General features: G+C 38.7%; 1 protein-coding gene across 3 annotated transcripts in view; it reads right to left on the bottom strand.

Moving 5' to 3' along the window:
- Positions 1-16022, bottom strand: part of plppr2a (phospholipid phosphatase related 2a) — a 39074-nt gene extending 23052 nt beyond the window's left edge. For 2 of the 3 annotated variants that reach the window (XM_088343778.1, XM_088343792.1), the window contains exons 1-2: positions 15680-16022; positions 6213-6333 (exon numbers count right to left, since the gene is read on the bottom strand). In XM_088343778.1, the coding sequence (XP_088199904.1) occupies positions 6213-6281 (69 nt within the window). In that variant the 5' untranslated portion in view covers positions 6282-6333; positions 15680-16022. The remainder of the gene's footprint in view (positions 1-6212; positions 6334-15679) is intronic. The other variant, XM_088343786.1, reaches the window with a different exon arrangement.
- Between the last annotated feature and the right edge of the window lie 1253 nt (positions 16023-17275).

Raw genomic sequence — 17275 nt, 5'->3', positions numbered from 1 at the left:
GCGATTTTTCAAGTTGTCTAGGTCATGTCTGAACCTTGACAAATGTAATAACACCCACTGGCTTGGTTAAAAATCTAGGTGTCATATTTGACACAAATCTGCCATTTCAGTTACATGTGAAGCATTTCACAAGAATAGATTCGCCCAACAAGAAAGTTTAATCATATCACTCCAATAGCTGTTCAGGATAAGACTTTGTTTGCTACCTCCTGTCTTGGTTACTGTAATGCACTACTTTCCGGTTTCCCGAAATCCAAAATCAAGAGCCTTCAGCTGGTAATAAAATGCTGCAGCAAGGCTTTTGACTAAGACAAGAAAGTTTGATCACATTACCCTGATTTTAGCTAACCTGCATTGGCTCCCTGTAAGCCTAAGTTGTGATTTTAAGGTTCTCCTACTACTATACAAAATCATACATGGACTTTCCCCCTCATATCTTTCAGATCTGATCTCCCCCTATGTCCCGGCCCGAAGCCTTCGTTCCGAGAGCGCCGGTCCTCCCTGTTAGCTTAAGATACGATTTTAAGGTTCTGTTGGTAGTATACAAAATCATGCATGGACTTGCTGCATTATATCTTTCAGATTTTATTTCCCCCTATGTTCCGGTCCGGGGCCTTCCCTCTGAAAATGCTGGTCTGCTAGTGATCCCAAGAGCCAAGAAGACATCCGCAGGTTCGAGAGGGTTTTCCATTCGGGCCCCGGTGCTGTGGAATGCTGTTCCCTCTGAGATTCGATCTGCAACCTCAGTGGAAATGTTTAAATCTAAGCTTAAAACACTATTCTATTCTAAAGCATATAAATAACCTATATTTTATGTTGACAATAAATGTGTATTATTCTTTATTGCAACGTCCATTCCATTGCAGGCTAGTCATCCTGGAAGGGGGATTACCTTATGTGCGGTCCCTTCTCCTTATGTTGACGTTTTTGAGTTTTTCCTTGCCCTCATATAGGTTTTAGATCAGGGGATGGTGTAATATTAGTCTGTGGTTTGCAATAATCTGTGGTCTGCGCAGTCCTTTGAGTCTCTTTGTGATGAAGGGTTATACAAATAAACATGACTTGACTTTCAGCTTCTGTCTCTACATACAAACATTTACATGGCTATGCCCTCTCTTATCCATCTGATTTAATTGCGTCCTATGTTCCTGCTCGGTGCCTCCACTGGGTAAATGCTGGTCCATTTGTGACTCCATGAGCCAAGAACAAATCCACAAGCTCAAGAGTGTTCTCCATTCTGGCCCTGGTAGAATGCTCTTTTCGCTGAGATAAGATCTGCAAATCCAGTAAACGTATTTGAATCTAGACTGAAGACGCACTTATATTTTATAGTTTATCATTGATGCCAACCTCATAATTTTGTATATAAGAAGGACAACCCCGATGAGTCCTCACCTGGACCTTAGGCGTGCCAACATCTGCATTGACCGGCAGATGGAGATGGGAAAGCCTTTGTCTATTGCTTCTCATGCAACATCCATTGCAGCCTGGTCATCCTGGAAGTGTGGCCCCTTCTCAAGGTTTCTTATTCTCCTTATACTGTTTTTTTAATTGTATCTTGCCCTCATGCAGGTTTCAGACCAGCAGATGTTGTAATTGTGGCCTGTGCAGTCATTCGAGATTTTACGTATTTTCACAACCATAGAGTGCAGTAAGGCAGCACGGCGGCGCAGTGGTTAGAGCGTGTGCGGCACAGTTCTGAGGTCCCTCCTGCATTCCAAAAACATGCATGTCAGGTTAATTGGCAGGTCCAAATTGTCCTTAGGTGTAAATGAGCGAGTGAGTTGTCTGTCTCTGTGTGCCCTGCAACTGGCTGGCAACCAATTCAGAGTGCCCCCTTCCCACTGCCCATGGCTGGGATGGGCTCCAGCACCCCCGCAACCCTACTGAAGGTATGCGGTGCAGAAAATGGATGGATGGATGGATAGAGTACAGTACTGTGTTAAAAGGTGCAGTCTCCGTAGCTGGTTCTCATTCTGTAATTGACACATACACAGGGCGCACTTTAAAATACTGAGTTTAGGTGTGGTTTGTATAAGTATAGATTACAAAGTAAAACACAGAGGGAGCACGCATCTTTTTAATTTTCGGAGTTCGTTTTTCAGTTCTGTTACTTGCGAGCTTTTGAATAATTAATCTTCAAATCCCACACAGGTGCTCGGTTTCCATTTCTTCAGCATAGCGCAGAAATCAACACACCATTGCCGGTGAAAACACGGAAAGCATTCAATGGAGGAAAAATGATGTTTTGGATCCAATTAATATTTTGGGAGACAACTCAGTTCAGTCTCGGTTAGCACAATAACCTTCAAATTGCTTTGGCACACGTTTATGATAATGTTGTATAATTCGGTAGGTTGTTTTGTGTGTTTAGTGGAAAATAATTTGTTGTTACCTTTTTTTAATTAATGATTAATATAGTTTTTTGTGTGTTGTGCCCAAATTAACTTTATTCTTTCATTTAACTAAAATAAAAAGTCTCATACACAGAGTCACTATTAGGCTATCAAGGAAACGCTGGCATATCAAATGAGTGACCAGAGACTAACGTTACATTTTGTGACTTAATGACTTGGACTTTGCCAGAAAATTAAAACTGGATGCTTAATATTACCACCGTTGCATGGAAGTTGAGTGTTTTCACACAAAGCACAATTAACGGATTATTTAAATAAAAAAGTAGCTCTCTCACACACACACATACACACACGCAGTCATTTTAGCTAAAAAACAAACGCTAACATCATCGAGCTACCATAGATGAAGGTTACGTTTCTACTCTTAAAACTTCAAATAACAAACGAAAAAAATATATATTTCTAATGACTTACCCTTCCACTGCACTCCCTTTATCCTCGTCGTCATCTGTAGTACTGAAATTATTGAGGAACTTACAGTTTGGCCCGGGTAAAACCTGTGACTGTGATGCAGTACCTCCAGGAACGGTGCATTCACAATGATCGCAGCAAGGCTTTAAGGCTAGGACCTTAGCTTGGCCTTTTGGCTGAGAGTAAGAGTCCCGGCTCCTTGGCTTTGTAGCGTATTATGAACTGACCGATAACGGATAATGGATGATTAATAAAGAAAATAGAACAATAACCCTTAAAAAATCTCCACCCCCTTGATCCTCGTCGGTAACTTCATATGTTTGTTTTGATAGCTGCCTCACCATTGTGGTGCTCCTGTGCCATATCACTTTTGCAAAGCTTACAAGTGACGCACGTTTTTGTTTTGTGAGTATGAAGTGCTTCCACACTTTTGCAGACTTTATTCGAACTGTTTTCTTCGTGTCTGTCATGTTTCATTAGGTGAATAAACTGTAGCAAATAGCGCCTTTGTTCGCACTCCACCTTGCTCTGTTATGCTCGCTGCGTGTGACGTCATTGGCTCCACTACGTGCTGAGTGACACATAAATTGTGCAACAACAAATCGATGAACAAATTCGTTGCCAATGCTTTTAATCATCGATTTCAATGGATTTTATCGATTTGTTGTTGCAGCCTTACTTATTTGATCTCCGAGCCCGGTGTACTTATAAAAAGAGCCATACTTGGCTTACGAGCTATACGTTCCCGAACCCTGATTTAATAGGTTTACCATCTAAACAAAATGTTGTAATCTAAATTATTGTTTTACCTTTAGAGCTATTTCCTTTAAAATATTTATTCTGAGATGTCTCTTATCTCTTAAATGCCATTGTAGATGCACGCACCCCCAGACACGGCACTCATACATAGACAGGGGAATTGACTCAGACCAAAGGGCGCAGAGATATTAGGAGGGGGGGCGGACATGGCAGAGTGGTCTAATAAAGAGCGTTCAGAGTGTTTTATAGCCAGGGGGACCAATCTTTCCTGTGCTCACAAGGGTGCACTAGATTTGTGGAGGTTTTCAGGTAAAGGCCACTTAAGATGCAACCGCTCTCTTCATTCAAGGGTGCAAACTGGGGGATGTAAACAAAACCTTTGCCGACTTTAACGCAGCATTGATTTGAGTAACGATTCAGCTTTTCTCAAAAGAACACTGCCACATTCTTTTACGGGATGTATAATCTAGACCAGTTGTTCAAAATGTAAACTAGAAGAGAATTTCAAATGCATTTTGAAAGATACATTCATTCAAAAGCAGAGAGGAGCTCAAACATTAACAGTCGCAAAGTGCCACTAAAAATGTCTCTCACTAAATGCCAAAACATTTTTTTTATCAATGCTGAATGAATATCTGATGCTGACAGTAGATTACAGTATGTTATTCATTTCTGTTTAATGACTAAAATATCTTTTCATACAATGTCAAGTGGGACATTCTTTTAGCATTGCTGATCCATTAGTAAAAGGTGCTGTTTGAAATTTGTAATTGTGTTAGTCTTGGCCGCCATCTCTTGGCTTGAATTCATGATCACTCTTTTATTCCCAAACAACACCACAAGTAAGTTCATTCCTCAAGCACTGTACGTGAATTTTAAAACACACTCGAATAAACTCTTCTTTTTTCATTTTTTGGGGGTTTGGGTTGGCGTATTTAAAACAGGCCTTTTCTTACTTATATCATGGGCATGCTACACGAGCAGAAAGCTGTGCTTATCACGATTGATTTTCTTTTGGGATTAATAATTAATCTGCAGTTACTAAAAAGGACGTTGGGATAAGAACGGTTACCTAAAGTATTACAACATTGCTAAACATGTGAGTATTTAATTAAAAACTCGCTTTATGTTACATTCATACAAGATTTGATAAAATATACACTGAGTATTGTCATGGTCTCCGTGGCGACCGGTCTGCCCCGCCCCCTGGTCACCAGCTGAAGCAGATCAGCTAGTTGCTTGGCTGCTATTTAAGGTTGGGTGGTGGGTATTGCGGGTGTTGGCTTATTACACATTGTCTGTTCTGTTATGCTTTGTCCTGTTTAGTTGAGTTGGAAGAAACCTGTGTTTGCACGTTTTTGTTGAAGCCTGTTTGTCCTGTCTTGTCCCTGAGTTTTGGACAACTTTTATTTTTGGTAAAAAGTTTTGATCGTCACGCAATTGAGTTCTCCCTTCCTACCTCCTGCCTCCGTTCTGGTCCGGTCACCCCTTCCACCTCGTGACAAGTAGAGGTAAATTTCTCAAAGATTCAATCAATTTGCCTGCATACAAAGAGTGGTCAACTGTTGTGCCCGCCTACCCATGTAAGCGTCATATTAAACAACTAAAATATGTTTTCATGTTCAAACACATTCTGATATGTAGTATGTGGAGATCTGATTTTTACCCATTCACAAAGTTTACAGCTATAACTGATAAGCCGGCATCTACAGGAGTGAGCCAAAGTTTACTGGCAGAACAGCACCTTATGCATCAGAAAAATGATACACTTTAAAAACTGTGACTACACGTTTGATCGACAGGGATGACCTTGCTGGTCCATTTTGGGTTGACCAGGACTACCTCAGAAGAAAATTGCGAAAGCAGTAAGGTGGTTGGAGGGGCAAAAAAACTATTGATGGTTTTTGCTTTCAACATAATCCTAGTAGACTGATCTTGCATATCTAAAAGCTATAAATTTTGTAAAACGCAACACAGATGCTCCCCTACTTACGACGATTCGACTGATGATAAACGGTAGATACAAATATTTTTCTCAGGGTGTCAAACAATACCAGGACATTGCTGTATGTTAGATTTTGAATTATGTGCACCTTTAACCGAGTATAGGACTATGCTGTAGTGCTTCTTTCCGCCGCTACTGGCGAGTGGCGCTGTGAGAGGTCACCCAGCATCCACCCTTGCTTTTTTTTGGCCACTTTCTACCACGGAGGAGGAACTTTTCACACTCATCTTCCAAAAGTAAGTTAAACTTAACTTTATTTCTATTTATAGAGCATAATGTATTATGAAATGTTTATTTTTTTAGTACAAAACAATACAGGTCACTTATACGAGCCTTAAACATACTTATATAAACCTTAGACATACAAAATATAGCACTGAAGCAACTTACGAACATTTTTTACTCACGAACAATCGTCCGGAACCTATCTGGCCCGTAAGTAGGGCAGTGTCTGTAAAGCTACTGAATACCATCTTCTGTCTCACATTGCAACATAACTACTACTTCCATCAATTATGTGTTCAGAAATATGCAAGAAAACTCTCTTCATGTTACAAAACCACTCTATGAAGAGAAAATATTACAGAAGTTGGATTAACTTATATTAAATAAGTTCTTACCTCCACAAACAGGAAGCAGGGAACAATTGAGGTGCTGCTCTTCACATCTGGCTTTTCCTCCATGGCCATGACCCTGCGTATAGGTTTCAGTATATCTTGGTTCAGCTCTCCACCTGCTGAACTGGAAGTAAGGAACATTTTTAGTGGAGCACCTAGGTCAGCATGTGGCAAGTGGAATCAAATGATCGATTAATTAATTCATGGTAGGGGCTACGGGTTTTTTAGAAGGACTAACAAGCTCAGAGACAGTTTCCTTCCCTGGGCCATCACCACCCTAAACAAGCATTCAAGACTGTAAAAAATCCTGTACATACCTTGCCAGTTGTATTCAAAATAGATTTGCTGCTACATTTTATTCAAATGTATCTGCAATTTCCATACAAAAATGTTAATCTTGCCAGTACATTTATTATGAGTAAGTCGCAAATATATTTGTTTTTGAGACAAGTTCTCCCTATACAATTGTTGGGTGGAAATGTAGCTTACATTTTCAGTTGCAGGAAATTCTTCCCACTTCATTTTTTGCATGACCCTTTATAAATGTCCATAATTAATGCGTAATATTTGATTCAATATTTTCCTTGTTTAGGTGTAGCATGTTCCTGTCCTCTGGGGCACGACCTGTAGGGGGATGACGCTTCTCATGGCATACAAACTAATGCCAGCTGCCGTTAATAACGAGGGTAGAAATAAAACAGCGAAGCGATACCACTGGAGAGCAGTGTTGCCATCATTTTAAGAAGACTTGCTTTAAAACATGGCTACTGTTTTAAGCATTTACAAGCCATTCATCCAGAATTTAAGCACTTTTGAATCCTTGAAAACACAACAATTAATTTCAGGCATTTTCGAGAATTTCAAGCACCTGTACGAACCCAAGTGATTGCTCTACTTTTTATTGCACTGTTGTTACAATGCAATATTTTTCATTGCACTATTATTATGAAAGAAATTCCACTTACAATTTAGGCCAGACTCTAAGCACTACCCTGTGAATATTTGTACCTATTAATCCTGACATTTTTATCTTATGTTTCTCTTTCCGGTTGTTTTTACTTGTTTATCTTGTTTAATCTGGAGTGACATGTCTAATCTCATTGCAAACAATGTTCACTATGTTGTTATCAATGACAATAAATACTATTATCTTCTCCTTTCTATGAGCTGAAAATTACAACGTGTCTGACTGATTAAACTGGTCTGCCATTCATAATTTTTATATTTATTACTTCATATTTCATACAGTGCTTTGTTTATGAATTTCTATGTAGAGTAAGTCAAAAATTGCTATTAAAGTCGAAATTGATGTGAAAATTATTTCACTTAAATGATGGATTTTATCAGGTAGGTTGGAAACTTACTTAGGTTGTATTGTACCCAAATTTTCACAGCTGTTGAGCAGAATTAAGCCCTTTCTATTAAAGAGGAATAATCGAGTGGCCAATACATAATTGAAAATAATGCTCTTTTTTGTTATAGAGGAATTTAATGCTAGTGCCAGTGTAGAAAAATAAGCCCATTTTAATGATAGAAAAGCTGCTTTCTTTCAACATAAAATAAAATTGATTGAACATTTAAAAAGGAGAAGCTAGTGGTCAGCGTAGAAGTTGATGCACATTTTGAATGAAGAAAAAGAAACAAAGGGTTGACGGTGCAATAGAACAACACAGAAAATCACACTTGTTTTCACAGTACATGCAGCTTGTTTTTAGTGTTGAAAAGATGCTAGTTGGTGACACAGAATAATCATATGCTTTAAGCTTTTTCAGCATAGGACAAGAAGATGTAGTTCCAAATAGAGATGGAGAATAAAATGCTAGTGTTCAGCATAGAGGAAAGTCAATGTTTTCAGCACAGAAGGAGACGCTAGTTGCTGGTTTAAAATATGTAGAAGGTGTATATGTTTTTTTATCATATAAGATCAAAGGGGGGAGTGCTGACAAATACCATGGTGCCGGGGACAAAATAGCTGACGACGCACATGCATTGTAAATTAAAAGCATGCAGGTCAAGAAAGTGGTACCTTAAATACTCCCTGTAAGTGGATTATTGTTTTTATCTGCACTATATATTTTACAGCTTTTGTCAATTTGTTTTAGCACACAAATATACACGTCAGTTTTTGCAGACAAATGCTCAAAACCAGAGTTTTTTGCTATGACACTTATTTTAAAATCCTAAAATACAACATATTTTCGTCCTTTCTTTTCAAATCAGCTATTACTGAGTATTTGTAGCCTCAAAAATATCAATGGGAGAGAATGGGTACCAGTTACAATAGAATAAAGAATAAAAGCATAAAAGGTGATGGTGACTAGGGGAAAATATTATAGTAAATGAGTATGTAAGAAGTGGCGCCTACTGTATTGATAGATGCCATACCCTGCTTACTAATCTTTACTCTTACAATACTTCTGCCTTATATTTGCACTCAGGATAAAACATTCAGGTAAACATCAGTAATTCTTACACTTCAACTGTGTTCTGAAAAAAATGTGGATGGAGAATTGAGTATGTGGGTTGTGAATCATAGATTTACGGCACAATTTGTATACTTTTTATCTTTTATTAAAATATCCTGTCTCCCTTCTATTTATAAAAAGACAAGACTCAAGCAGGTGGTGAGTGCAGGAGAAAGTTCCTTTTTCTGCAAGTGTCTTCCTTTAACGAGTGGAAAGAAAGTCCAGGGGAATGAATAAGCCATGACAGCGAGCTTTTAGCACAAGAGGTCTTTGGAACAATGCTACGTGTAGAAAAAGATTGCATTTAGAACATTCGGTTGGAATCAGTTTCATAGCATGAGAATGTGTTTGAATCGACAGCATTGAAGATGAAAAACAGGACACTCAAACAAAGCAATCACTTCCATCTACTTTTCCTTGCTCAAAATAAGAACTTTACATTCTGAGACAAAAAAGAGATTGGACTGGAACAGTCACCCTCCCCCAAACGCCTTATCTTTGTGTTGTGGGTGGTGAGATGTGGAACGTCTATCTTACAATTTGGGCCAAAGTAGAAAAAATGTGTTGGTGGCAGCAATTGTGTTTTGGGAAAAAGACACTTCTTGCGTGGCCAGACATGAGTGGGAAAGAAGCTTTGATCAGGAGCGAAACAAGGTACTTGGGGAGATCTTCACACTGATTATTACACTAAATATAACACTATTTTAGTACATTCTCTAATGGTTACATGGCGGAGCTCTGAGCTGTGCTGCAAGTCAACCATCATCAGAGCAATGTACTGCATCTACATTTGAGGTCGTTATTACAATTATAACATTGTTTTGTTGACATTGTTTAACATTTTTTTCCTGTTGAAAAAGTATTTGAGAGTAGAATTTAAAACCAAAGTTTTTCACCCTATTGTTCGTTATTCATTATGGATCACAGATGCCTTAATCGCTTGGGTCATCAGGGTTTTACTTCCTGTGGAGTGTTTTGGGCATGTAAAGCTTGGCGGCACCCATTCCTCTTCAGGCCGCAATTATGGTAGGTTGAAAGACATGGATTTAAAATATTGGAATTTCAATCAATAGTCCTTGTAATAACTTCTATCTTGTTGGATTGGAATATTTGAAAGTGCTTGTTTCGGTTAGTCTACATAGCATAAATGAAGTGTTCTAAAAGACATCAAGAAAAATCACTTGACTGTCGGTGAAACATATCATATTTTACATTGCAAATGATTCAAACAGTGTATGGAATAAATGTGTTGAATACTACTTTTTGCACCACTGAGAAAACTAAATTCCTAAGTCGCCAATCGCAAGTATTAATCCCTTTAGTCGTTTGCTCAATGAATACCCACCCACACCCCTTTAATATAAAGTATTTATAAAAAACACCTTTGTATCCCAAAAGAAATGTTTCATTCAAAGGAATTGAAAAGTTATTTTCTCTAAAGATATCTAAGCTTTGGCCTAAGGGCCATTTGTAGTCAATATTTTTCCTGTGGCTGTGGCTTATTGTCAAAAAACATGTGGCGTGGCCAATAAGACAACTTTAAAAGAAAAAAGGTGTAGGTTGGCATAGTGAGAAGTTTATGTAGAAAATAGACTAAAAAACAACTATACTGTCTCAAGTGTAGAGGATGCTTTTTCAATATACAAATAAGCTATGTAAAACTAAAATAACATTATTACTAATCAACGCACACTGGTAAAAATTTTTACTTTTAGAATAAACTATTTTTCTACTCTTTTCTCCATTATACCACAGTTCTCTCTCTGTATTATAAAAGCCTGCGTCCTAATGGCTTATACAAAAGCTCAAATTACAAAACACAGCCACGTTTTACACCAATGTCAGGCAACCGTTGGTTCATTGTTCCTACAGGAAAAATGGCAAACATCTTGCTTGTTAAAGTGCAGCGTTTGTCTGTTGCCCTTGTAAGCATCGTAGACAACAATGAAAGCGTGAATGTTTTAATTGTGGTTATTTTACCACGTTATCTCTCGCACTGGTGTGCGGCTTTCTTTTAGTGTGCAATACTTGTCAGGTACATAGACCTTTCCTATAATTGATGTGTGCAGAAGTTTTCTATTGATGGCATAAAATCAGTCAAATACAGTATGCAATATGTCACCATCTTGAATGGCTATGTGTTCCAAAACATGCGATAAACGCAAATTGAAGCATCTTGTGCGATTGGGATTGTGAAGTCCTCAAAACAGCCGTTCAGTAAACTCATACCTGCCAACCTCCACGGCTCCATGCCCGTACAAACTGTCGTATTTTCCCGTACAAAATACAAAATAATCTTACACCATTTTTTTGGGGAGGGGGGGATGATGCATGATGGGAAATCCCCAAGCGGCAGACGCATCCGCACAGTAGCATCAAACCACTCGCTTCGTTTGCAACGAAAAAAACAATACCGAGATAGAGGCTTCCGCAGCGAACTCCTTTGACTTGATTGATTTGCCGTTTCGTGATAGTCGGTGTTTACCGGATGATACCCATCATTGACAAATTTGCGTTTTTCAGTACAGATTTCCTTGTACGTCGTACTCGTCTTAAAATGCATAAAAAAACGTACTTTGTACGGCAAAAACGTACAGGCTGACAGGTATGAGTAAACTCCAGCGGGTTTTCCTTACTTGCCTGATAATATTACCTACATTTGCAACTGGGCAAATTATTAACAGAGAAAACTATGTCTATGTTTTAGATCACTTTAAAGATCTCATTTATTGCTCTCATTTAAAATTGATATGCTCCAAAAAAGTAATACGAGGGTCACAGGGTCTTGGAGCTCATCCCAGCTGACATCTGGTAGTGGAGACTCTGAACTGGTTGCCAGCCAAGCATTGTGCACACATAGACAGACAACCATTCACATGATCATCCGCACCTAGAGACAATTTGGACCTGCCAATCAACCTACAGTGCATGTTCTTGGTCTGTGGAGAAAACCAGAGTGACCGGAGAAAACCCACAAGGCACACATGGAAGCCTGTAGCTGGTGTTTAACCCGGGAACTTGCGGAAATGTTATTCATATTCATCCATTTTATTTTAAATAAGTATTATTTTTTATTGACTCAAAGTAAGGCATATAAAGTAATCTAAAAGTGATTTGTTTTCACCCTCTAAGCGTTTGTCCCTCAAATGTCATTGCACACAACTGTGCATGACCAGAGCTGTTATACTCTATTGTAGATGAGGCCTTATATACATATTTCACCCATAAACACAACCAAATGAACAATTTTGGTGAAATATGATGCCACAAGCATGAATATATCAGTCATAAGTGAAGGACTCTCCGCAACACATATTTGCTAAGCATGAGAATATTTTCCCCTCTCGAAAATTGCCCAGATGGTTTTGACCTGAGTCTATCGAGCAAAGTGAAAGTGTACAATAATTAGTTTTTAGGTAATATCCAACTAACCTGTCTGCAGAAACAAAGTTGCTGAATGCAATTGCATAGGAGAGATACAATCTCATTACCAAAACAGAAACTGTCCATCAAACCGTCTAAAGCATAGCTGATTTTGGTCGACACAGTGTTGACAACATTAGTGTCCAGTGTAAATTTGAGTGATAAAGCCAGCCATATGCCCTCTCCTCTGGCTGTGTAGTCGCAACATAATGCCCGAGGTAAATGGTAAAAAAAAAAAAAAAAACCTCCATTCTATTAAACACTGCCATGATATTTGCATACATAGAAACTTACATAAAACATGTAGAGCTGATGCACTCTTTCCTCTGTCAACTTTGCAATAAAACTCATAGTTCATATGAAGTTGACATATTCATTGGGGTTACATAAACATGAGAGAAGGTGCAGTCATGCAGCAGTGAAGTGCCAACTGTCTGTCATTCTTCAGTTTCAGTGCACTCCATGCCAATCGATGCCACTACCTAAATATTAAAAAGGACGGACAGAAGCATTTCACTCCTTTACTGCAGAAAGTATGACTCTTAAAAAAAGTGTTTTTGCTGCAAGTGTAGCATTTACATATACAGTGAAGAAAATAAGTATTTGAACACCCTGCTATTTTTCCCACTTAGTAATCATGGAGGGGTCTGAAATGTTTATAGTAGGTGCATGTCCACTGTGAAAGAAATTTACTGAAAAGAAAAATCCAGAAATCACAATGCATGTTTTTTTAAGAATTTATTTGTGTGATATAGCTGCAAAAAAGTATTTGAACGCCTGAAAAAATGAATGTTAATATCTGGTACAGTAGCCTTTGTTTGCTGTTACTGAGGTCAAACGTTTTCTGTAGTCTTTCACCAGGTTTCCACACACTGCAAGAGGGATCTTGGCCCACTACTCCACACAGATCTTCTCTAGATCGGTCAGTTTTCTGGGCTGTTGCTGAAAAACACGTAGTTTCAGCTCCCTTCAAAGATTTTCGATTTAGTTCAGTTCTTTAGACTGGCTGGGCCATGCTAGAAACTTGGTATGCTTCTTACGGAGCCGCTCCTTGGTTTTCCTGGCTGTGTGCTTCGGGTCGTCGTGTTGGAAGACTCCGCCACGACCCATCTTCAGTGCTCTGACTGAGTGTAGGAAATTGTTACCCAAAATCTCGGCCCCAGTCATCCTCTCTTTAATTGAGTACACTCGTCTGGTCCCATGTGCAGAAAACACCCCAAAGCATGATACTACCACCCCCATGTTTCATAGTAGGAATGGTGTTCTTTGGATTGTACTCTTCATTTTCTTCCTCCAAACTCACTTAGTGGAATTATGACCAACAACCTCAATTTTGGTCTCATCTGACCACAAAACTTTCTCCCATGACTCCTTTGTATCATCCAAATGGTCATATGCAAATTTAAGACGGGCCTTGACATGTACTGGTTTAAGCAGAGGAACCTTTTGTGCCATGCATGATTTCAAATCATGACGTCTTACTGTATTACATACAGTAAGCTTGAAAACGGTTGTCCCGGCTCATTTCAGGTCATTGACCAACTCCTGTCGTGTAGTTCCGGGCTTATTCCTCGCCTTTCTTAGAATCATTTAGACCCCACGAGGTGATATTTTGCATGGGGCTCCACCTCGATTGAGATTGATCGTCCTGTTTAGCTTCTTCCATTTTCACCAAGCTGCTTGGCAATTATTCCTTAGCCCTTTCCAGCCTTGTGGAGGTGTACAATTTTGTATCTGGTGTCTTTGGACAGCTCTTTGGTCTTCGCCATGTTACAAGTTAAAGTCTTACTGGTTGTATGGGGTGGACAGGTGTTTTTATGCTGATAACGACCTCAAACAGGTGTATTTGATTCAGGATGATACATGGAGTGCAGTTGGACTTCTAATGGGCTGACTAACAGGTCAGAATTCTAGATGATACACAGGTGTTCAAATACTTCTTTCCAGCTGTATCACACAAATAAATGGTTAATAAAACCATGGATTGTTATTTCTGGATTTTTCTTTTTAGTTTATCTCTCCCACAGTGGACAGTGGACATATGATGAAAATTTCAGACCCCTCCATGATTTCTAACTTGGAGAAATAGCAAAATAGCAGGGTGTTCAAATGCTTATTTTCTTTACTGTAGACATATATATATGTATATATATATATATATATATATATATATATATATATATATATATATATATATATATATATATATATATATATATATATATATATATATATATATATATATATATATAATTTTTGTGTTCAAAGTACTGCATGGAATGATCGATGTGCCTTTTGATCAATTTTTTGAGTTCTGTGGTGTTGATGGTTTACGTGGTCACAGATATAAGTTACGGGTGCCTAGACCTACCAGCAACTTGCATGGAAACTTTATTTCTTTCAGGATACCAAAAATTTGGAATTTTTTGCCTGACCGGGTTATTAGTGCAAATACGGTGCAAACCTTTAAGCAAAGGTTGGCAGAAACAGATCTTTCAAATTTCCTTAGGGAAGGGGGCGTAAGGTGACCATATTTGGCCATGCTCACTCTCAGCATTAGTTTTTTCTTTGTGTCATGTTTTGATTAATGTATCCAACAATACCTTCAACAATACCTTCAACAATATATATATATATATATATATATATATATATATATATATATATATATATATATATATATATATATATATATATATATATATATATATATATGCATACACAGGAGAAACCCTCCAATTTCATTGCACTATTGTATGATGAGTATTATTGAGTATTTTGGGATCCAGACATTTTGTTAGAGTCTTATATATTATATATTACTGATATCTAATTAATAAATAAATGTTAATACTTTGCAGGTTTCTGTTATTGTGAACTTTTTTCAAATGGAACTTCTGCAAAAAAAAAAAAAACTAAGGGATTACTGTATTTCGGAGATAATTGAGTCTTGAACTGACTCCATGATTTGCTTTTGCTTTGCGAAATCATGATCATCCTCTCTACTATTTCTGACAAGTGGATTTTACATGCCGCATAGTGAAATAAATGAGCTGAAGAATTAGCTTTTGCCCGGATAGTGAATTTGGTGGTTTTGTTCAATTTTGTCTCATAATAGTTGGTGTGGTTTTTAAAAAAATCAAATAATATATAATATTTTGTTTCCATGGCTCTTTGAGTCAAAAAGGTTCCTGACCCCTGGTCTACACTTTCATGCTACTCCTGTAAAAGTATCATCTGAATAGATATAACACTATGCTGTATAATTTCTCATTGTTTGGGGGGGTACCCCTGCAAAATGCTGCCTAGCTCAGAAACACTCCTCCCATGGCATCACGTTGCACACACCCACAAGCACATTCAAGAATCTCAGGAAGAACCCAGCAACAAGCAAATCCTCAAGCTACTCACTTCAAGTCTGGAATATATTCAAAATAACCCTTTGCATGCACATGCAGTTTGTGCTTTTCCCGCACCAATTGCAAAAAGGCTCTTAAGATCCCCTTGTCTTGTATAAGGGAATCCTTCCTTCCCTCCATCCTTGCGCGTTACCGCTGTTCTCCCACCATTCTTCCTACTTACCCCGCGTATCTCGTAGCTGAGATGAGCGTTGCCGTGGCGCCGGATTCCTACGCGGTGATCATGCCTGCTCAGATGTTGATGATGTAAAAGTGCAGTGACAAATCTCTCGCCTTGTCCTCTGCGCCTCTCCTGGTCCGTTGCTGCTCCAAAGACCAAATGATGAGAAAGAAAGCACATGCACTCACACGCACACAATCATTATCCTTATAATAAGATACCCCCCAAACCTCGGTTGTGACTAATGCCCTAAGTGGCTGAAATAACCTTCTGTGCAAAATTTGGTCTGATGCGGCTGTACAGCACATAGAGAGGGAGAGAGTAAGAAAGCATGTCTGTGGAGGAGAACGCGTGGAAAGCAGTGAGAGAGAACACGCGAGGGAGGGAATGCATTATACGTGTCGCCTCATTTGTATTCAGAGCTTGTGTTCCCCCTCTTCTCTTCTTGTCTTCTGCTATTTGGCTCTCCACCCTCCATCCTTTCTCATTCTGTCTTCCTCACGTCGCTCTGACTTTCTATCCGGGGCAATGCAAACCTGCCTAAAATAATACTAACAAGTTTTTACAACACATGCAAGAAAGATGCTGCAGACTTTGGGAGCATTTGCTTGTTCCTTGACAAAGCTTCTTGACATGCTAGTGAGTACAACTACAGTAAATAAAGGACATCTAAAAGTAAAGGTTTTCTCTGAAAGTAAATCTCTAATTTAAAATTACTGTATTTATTTGCTTTGAAGCCAACCACCTAAAATTGCTTGAAAATAGAATAGAATAGAATAAAATAGAATATACCTTTAGTGTCATTGTTACAAAATGGGTTAACATATCGTGACAACGAAATTAGGCATGACACTCCAGTTCACACATTCACAGTGAGGTAAAGAAACCAAGAAGATAAGGAACAGAGAAGATAAGGTTATAAAACAAGGAGGATAAGGTTATAGTTATAATTTACACAATATTTAAACAAAGAAATGACGGCATTTAGGATGTTACATACAGTTAGTATCGTAAGGGTTTGTGCAATATGCCTTTGGTGCAAAAATAGTCAACATAGTGCAAAAAAAATAGTCAACATTGTGCCAGGTGAGCAGTAAAAATAGTGCAGTCAACATTGTGCAAGAAACATAGCCATGAGTACCATTTTACGTTAGTATGAGGTAGTGTGTTTGCGAGGGTTTTTTGTGCGGTGTGTGTTTAGGGTGGTAATGGCTCTGGGGAAGAAACTGTCTCTGAGTCTGTCTGTTTTTGTTTTGTGTGACCTGTAGCGCTTGTTGGAAGGCAGCAGGTCAAAGAGGTGGTGGCCAGGGTGAGAAAAGTCCTTGATGATGTTTTCTGCTGTGCTCAGGTAGCGAGAGCAGGCAATGTCCTCCAGACTGGGCAGAGAGCAACCGACGATTTTCTGGGCTGTTTTGATGACCCTCTGGAGCGTTTTCCTATCTGCTGCTGTGCACCTAGCATACCACACCGTAATGCAGTATGTTAGAATGCTCTCTACCGTGGCTTTGAAAAAGGACACCTGCAGCTGCTGTTTTAGATGATTTCTCCTAGCACTTTCAGGAAATGCAGTCGCTGCTGGGCCCTCCCTACCACCGCTCT

The sequence above is a fragment of the Urocampus carinirostris genome, chromosome 1 (assembly GCF_059441175.1).
Source record: "Urocampus carinirostris isolate Australia breed hairy pipefish chromosome 1, RoL_Ucar_1.0, whole genome shotgun sequence".
NCBI classification, from domain to species: domain Eukaryota; kingdom Metazoa; phylum Chordata; class Actinopteri; order Syngnathiformes; family Syngnathidae; genus Urocampus; species Urocampus carinirostris.
The sequence above is the reverse complement of the archived record's forward strand: the minus strand, read 5'-3'. Positions and strand labels throughout refer to the sequence as shown.